General features: G+C 35.8%; 1 protein-coding gene across 1 annotated transcript; it reads right to left on the bottom strand.

Moving 5' to 3' along the window:
- Positions 1-3,217: 3,217 nt before the first annotated feature.
- LOC113319224 (amino acid permease 8-like) lies at positions 3,218-6,487 on the bottom strand. Its single transcript, XM_026567492.1, has 7 exons — positions 6,108-6,487; positions 5,068-5,301; positions 4,866-4,959; positions 4,568-4,788; positions 4,323-4,462; positions 3,998-4,216; positions 3,218-3,882 (listed from the first exon to the last, which is right to left on the bottom strand). Exons 1-7 carry the CDS (start codon positions 6,256-6,258, stop codon positions 3,454-3,456), a joined length of 1,488 nt encoding a protein of 495 aa, XP_026423277.1. The 5' UTR covers positions 6,259-6,487; the 3' UTR covers positions 3,218-3,453.
- Between the last annotated feature and the right edge of the window lie 779 nt (positions 6,488-7,266).

A 7,266-nucleotide genomic window follows, 5' to 3' on the forward strand; every position in this document is an offset into this window, starting at 1 on the left:
AGTCTTCCACTTGGGTCATGAACTGTTAGATAATCTTGTCGCATTCTAACATCACATCCAACTTCTGTAGCTTGTCCTAAACTTATAATGTTACTTTGTATGTTTGGGATGAAGTAGATGTTTGTGACAAGCTTCTGTTCTCCGGTCTTGCTCTGAAATAGAATTGATCCTTTCCCTTCAATTTCTACAGAAGATCCATCCCCAAACTTCACTTGTCCTTTGATTTTCTCATTGAGTTCAGAAAAGTAGTGTCTCTTACCAGTCATGTGATTGCTGGCTCCATTATCTAAATACCAGATTCCTTCTTCTCCATCCTTTGATTCGTAGTTCTTTGGTATTAGTTTCCCTTCGTTTAAGAATACAACTTCGTGCATGAAAAGAGCTGTATCTGCTTCCCTTGTTTCATTCTTGTTTGCTTCTTCCATCTTTTGTATTCTTTCAGGGCATACAGAGGAGAAGTGTCCTGGTTTATCACATCTGTAACAAATAATGTTTGATCTATCCTTCTTTTCTTTCCTTTGGTTTTGATCATTCTGAATTGTTGTTCTATCTTGTGAGTTAAACCTTCCTCCCCTTCCTCGGCCTCTGTTTACTCTACCACCTCTTCCACGACCTCTTCCTCTTGTCGCAGAGTTTTGTTGGTAAGAGTTTGTGTACAAGAGTTTTCCTTGAGTTTCTCCATTATTTTCTTCATCAGGGATTCTCTCTTCATATGCTTTCAATCTTCCAATTATATCTTCATAGCTAGTCTTCTTTAAATCTAAGACTTGTTCGAGAGAAGCTATGATATGAATATACTTGGATCTTGGTAAACTATTGAGAAACTTCTTTACCAGTTTATCTTCATCAATGGATTGTCCAAGTGACGCAGCTTTTGAGGTTATCTCTGATAGCTTTCCTGCAAATCTATCAATAGTATCAGTGTCTTTCATCTTCACTCTTTCAAATTCAGACATTAAGGTTTGCAAACGGGCTTCTTTAACTCGATCAGCTCCGAGATTACGTGCCTTTATTGCATCCCAAATTTTCTTTGAAGTTTCATGTTCACCAACTTGTAGAACAAGACATTCTGGTATTGCTTGAAAGAGTAATCCAATGGCAACATTGTTTTTGTCTGGATCCAATGTACCAGGATCAATTGTTTCCCAAACTTTGTAGATTTTCATCAGTACCTTCATTCTCATGGCCCATACTGTGTAGGTTGTGGCGTTGAGGATTGGAACTTGTATTGATGGTGGCATGAACTGTTTTGCACCCACAATGGTGGTTTCTTTGGATCATATAACACCACTGCAGCTGTACTAAAAAAGTCATATTGAACCTCAAGTAGAATCTCACCAGTTTTTAAACCAGCAGAATTGCTATAAAGAACGCAAAGACACTCGTCCAGACATCCACATATTTAATGGAACCAAATTTCTTGGTATCCAAATTCTCTAGCTGTGGAACTTCTCTTATGACCTCCTCAGTCATATCAAATGCTAATAAGAATTTAGGGTAATAGGACGATATCTCCCTTGCAAACCAATGAAGAGCTCCATTACAAAATACCCCATTTGGTGCCCACCTGTCTTGCACCACATTAACCAGTGCATATGAAACATATATTCGTTTCCACATATTCGTTTTAAATGAATAAATGTGCAATTCAGATTTCTCGCGCATATTATAGCGAAAAAAACGCACATATTTGTAATCATCATTCTTTGAGTCGTAACCAAACCCATGTCCTTTAGCTAATACGCACCACGTCCTATTCCGTTCAAATCCAAGTCTTGATAAAAATTTGAGCTCATTAGTACATGGATTCCATAAACAAAACAAATCCTTGCTACGATGCATGCAAAACAATCCATTACAAGAACCCAGAACATTTGTCTTCACAAGATCCCATCCCAAAGGAACAAGTGGGCAATGAATCTTCTTAACATGTCCTTGGATACCATCAAATAGCGATGACGACAATACATTATTATCCAAAGAACATACACTTTTGTCATCTATAAGCATGAGACTAGAGCAATTTTTGATCATGTCAATAAATTTGGGGTTTTCATTGAATTGGATGCTCCAAGGTTTGGATATACACCTGAACATAAAGAGAGATGTCAATGGTAACTTCGAAAGGATTTCGAGAATAATATCTTCTGGGAGACGCTGCAATGGCTCCAATAATTTCTGGGAGTGCAAGCTGAAGAATTTTTATTTTTATTAATGAGACAGCAAAATCCCCTATTAAAAGTGAAAGATTAAGAGTGAAAGAATAGGTAAAACCGTAAAAGGTTTAAAATTACTTACTTCTTCGCATCCATTCTCACAATTCTGGCAATCAGGAAAAAGGAATCCAAAGAATTTCAAGGTGAAGGAAATCGACCATTATGTAGAACAGCTCTGGATCACTTTACTCTTGTCATCAGTATTCTGAAAGGCGAAAATGAGGAGCAACCGTTCCAACTAGTGGGCCAATAAATCTAACTCGTGAACCATGTATAGTACAGGTGTACAAACTAATGGAAGACTGACGTGTAAAAGTCCACTAATTGGACGGTTAACCTACACCATGTGTGTTTGGATCTAATTTGTGGTTTCAATCTGACTCGGACGGAATCGAATCATTTGGTTTTTTTCATTTTTCTGATTTCTGTTTCGGCTCATATATCTAATTTGGAGCTATTTATGCACTCTGGAACAATTTTTTATTCTTTTTTGTAACTCTATTATTATATAATATTTGAGTCAAATGTAAAGATCCAGATGCAGATTTAATATAATGAGTTAGATCCAGACGAGTCAGTTATGTTAGAAAAAAGAAACCATTATGTTCCTGGCTCTAGATTTCCAAATGTGTCGGAATCTTGATTTTGTTGAAAAAATATTGCACATTTGTTTCTACGTGGTGCGGTTTACCTGTCCCGCGTCTGCACTAGTGCTTCTCAGCATTCCACTTCCCTTGTTTGGTGGTATACGAGTTGTCATGTCGGATGCAAAAAAGAGATAGTCACCACCCGGTTATTGTTATCAGGTCTTGTAGGAAAAACAAGGCGATTTTGTTTGGGCCTAAAAGTGTTTTCCTAAGGTTTTTCGGACCACACTTTAGATATTAGGTGCTCAGAGACCTCTGCCCCTTCCAAAGTTTTTCACAGAAAATATCTATTGGAACATCTTAATACTTGCCCCAGCTAAGATTATATTTCAGTGCTAAATTTCTAATGTGTAATTTTGCAAGTTTTCTGTTAGGTCTAGAATTTCTCAATATAATTAAGTTACTACAAACTAGCTAGATAGTAAAATCTAGAGTATCATCACTTAACTGTCTTACAGCAAAACCTACAAAGACTGATTAATTAAGTAGTAATTAATCAACTAAACACAATCCTCCTGTATTGCATTTTCGTACACTTCCAGGCTTTCGCTTCAACAGACTGTCATTGAATAATTTTTCTCCCTCTAAGATCAAGCTTTGGCCTTGAAAGGATTATTGGCAAGAGATTTGGATATCCCACGAATGGCACCACAGACAGCAGCAATAGAGCAGATCAAGCAAAATCCACTCAGAGATTGAAGTAGAATCCATTTGAGACTGTATTTTCTTATCTCCTTTCTTGAAATGTACATGGCTATTGGGAAATATATAGTCAAAGGCCAATAACCAGTAGCTCCGAGGAAAGCAAGTATGTCGTTGAAGAAAGGTAATACCATGGCTATTAGGGTAACCACTATCACATAACCACTTCTCCAAACTATCCTAAACATGTTGATATAGCACTTCTTGTTCTTAAACCCTGGAATGCGTACGGGGTACTCGTGATTTACGAACCTTGAAGTTTCCCATTTCTTTGAACTCCACGACTCGATTGCTGCGTACAACGGTTGGTTATATACCTGGAATATATAAATAGCCGAAAATTAGTAAATCTCATAACAGCATCTTTGAGTATACGTTTCATTATACCAACATCCGAGTATTCAAATTCCAGGGTAAGGAATCAAATTTTACCTGATATCCACCAACGACGTGAACTACAATGCAGACGTTAGCAAGGACGACTAACCACATAGGGTCATAAACCCCAGAGAGCATGTTCCCAGGAGCGTCGTTTCCATATGCAGCATATCCAACGCACCCACACAAGGCATAGAACACAGTTGTTGTCGTTACACTTATCAAGTTCGCCATTTTCATCTTTTTGTTTTCCGAAGGACCCTTCATAGTATCCTAATCAATTACGCAGCAAAAATCATTCATTAGCAACTAATATGGCTTATTGCATTTTTTGGGTTGAGAGTCTCAGTATAATCAAATTACTGGTAAGAGTTCTTACTTGAATTTCAAGTAAGAGCAGTGAAAATGAGAATGCTACTTGAATATCACCAATTGCACTGAAGGAACTCCATACTTTATCTGCTACTGAAAATTCTGGCCCAATCTCAACTCCAGTTACAGTTGTCTTCCCCGTATTTCCTACATTCCACATTGTACTCAATCAGGTAAATGTTCTGCAAAATTTATCGAATAAAAAACGTTTTGAAAGCGGATAGATATCAAAAGCTATAGATATGGCCCTACCCTTAGCGACTTTATTAACTGAGAGCAACACACCAATGCTAGCATAGCAGAAAGACATCAGGGTGGCAACCGTTGAGAGTACGGTGAGCTCACTCATATTTGGGATCTGAGAGAGAATAACTTCACAAATTCCAAATCCAATCATGAATGGAATATTGGAAGTGCTGCATGAAGTTTCTCCAAAACCTCTTTTATGGAAACAAGAAGCTTTGAATATTGCCCTGTATTAATAGGTAAATACATGTTAGAAACAAGCATAGAATTATTTATGTAGTTGAACTTATATTCATTTGCTTACACCATGCTAACAACTGCTGTAACTGCGTAGCCAACCGAATAACCAAAAATGTTGACATACTGGATAATCCCACAGGCCATTTGCATTCTTTGACCTATCAATTATAAATTTCATGGTTAATTCTATGTAATTGCATATATTCACGAAAGAATAAGGTCTGATGCAAGAAATGAGAAATGACGGGAATCATGCATATATATACCTAAGAAAGTTCCTACAGCTTCAGAGTAATTATAATTTCTCTTTCCGAATCTAGGATCGGGATATCTGTAACAATCAGCTAGGAGACTGGACGTGTAGAACGTTATGCAGGAAAAAATTGCTAATGCAATAGGTCCAGCAACCCATCCTAGTTGTGCAATAACCCATGGCAGTGATAGAACACCTGCACCAATAACCGCGGTGATAATATGTGCACTGGCCGATATTGTAGATCCTGTATACATAAAAACACAATGAATTCATGCGTTAATAATCAAATATTATAATATCTGCACGAAAATATATTTTTACTGACCAGTCTACACTCCTCAGAGGTATGCTCCTACGCACATCCATTTTATTTTTCATTTTTTGTTGGTTAACTAAAATTTAAGCAAGTCTGAACCTAACGGTCGTAATGCTTCTAGGCATCTAGTGCAAAAACATATATAAGTGAGCTACTATGTTTTTGACTGGGTTGGTTTTGGTCATTGAAGTGGTAGGTGGAGGTGGTTGAAATGAATTCTCAATGACAACCTTGGAAGAAACGTATTATCCAACATATGTTGCATCATCTCTGGTGTCATTAAATATTTTATTTTTCAATCTTTTGACTCTATTCATTAATTTAATCCAGAAGTTTGTTAAAAGGATACAGTCTTTGCAGTCTCTGGTCTCTACTAAATACAACTTGTAAAAAGGTAAAAACAAATTTTTTTAAAAAAAAAGTTTAAAAAGATGCATCATTCATGCATACATGGCTAATAATCACTTAAAGAATGTGACAGATTCTAAAATGGGGATTGTTCTATTTTCTTTATTTTATTTTTTTGATCGTCAAAGAGAGATTGTTTTGAAGAAATAAGAATTGTTACAAGTAAACCAAAAGAATGTGAACTTAAAGAATGTGAACTTAAAGAATGTGCAAGATTCTAAAATGGGGATTGCTCTACTTCTTCATTTTGGATCAAATTGTAGGTCAAAAAGGAACGAATGAAATCCAAAAGAAAATCATAAAATTGGGTTGTGTTAACTATGTACCTGTTCTTCTTGGTTTTCCATCGTCATCCAAATCTTCAATTCCAGTACTACCATTGCCAATAGATCTTTTTGGTTCAAGAGTTTGCTGCCGTACACTTAAAGCAACCCCATCATTAACATTATTTGTTGCTGTTGTCGTCATCTTGATCATCAACACGTTAATGATCTTAGATGACACCAACACAATGATCTGTAAAAATTAAGTACATAAAAAATGTACCCAAAGAGAGAAAGGAGAGAAATGCTGAAATGTAGTTACTTCTACTACTAGTAGTTGGTAGTATATTGAGTCTGGAATGCTGAAGTGTTGTTGTATGTATAGGGTTGGTTGGATTACTTAAAAGCAAAGATGGAACGAATATTTCAGGAGCATTTATTAAGGGATTGAATTTATTAAAAGGAATAAATAATCTAAAATCTTTATGGTGAGATTTTTAATGCTATGCGGAAAATTTTATGGTGAGACCCTTTTCAACGAGAAATGAGTACATTTGTGAAAATTAAGTAGCCACCAAAAAACAAAAAAGAAAAAGACCTTCAAATTCAAACCAAGTCATTTTGAAAAAAATCTGTCTTCATCAACATAAATGTAATAATCAATCTTGCATTATTGTTTTTGGAAGGACCAATAATTATGCAAATTCCTTTGCCATTTGATTCTGAAAACCCCATTTCAGCACAAAGATTTGCGTAATTCTTACTCATTCATTAGTAATCAAGTATTAAGAGATTTGGGACGTAATTTCGGTACAGCATGAGATTCTCGTTCTCTTTTTTAACACAAAAGTTCAAGAAAAGGAAACCCACTAATCTTGAGTTAGCCTTTACTTTTAATTATTTTGGTTCGTTCAATTATAAATAAACAAAAGGAATGTATTGGATGGACTCGAATTCGAACGCATTAGATAGTAGTCATGTCTGACTCTGACTCTACCTCTTCTTTTTCTTCTTTTTTTTCTTTTCCTAATTATTCCAAAAGATAACTGATGGTTTCTTTTCCTTGTCTATCTAAACATGTGGATATATATTTATCAAATGAAAATAGATGCAGGGCACTAATACGTCGATAGCATCTCAAACTTTTATTATGAATATTGGACGATTACTTCTATCAAGATTTTAGCACTTAGAATCCAACTAACCCTTTATACAAGTTGTT

This window comes from Papaver somniferum, chromosome 10 (genome assembly GCF_003573695.1).
Source record: "Papaver somniferum cultivar HN1 chromosome 10, ASM357369v1, whole genome shotgun sequence".
Taxonomy (NCBI): Eukaryota; Viridiplantae; Streptophyta; class Magnoliopsida; order Ranunculales; family Papaveraceae; genus Papaver; species Papaver somniferum.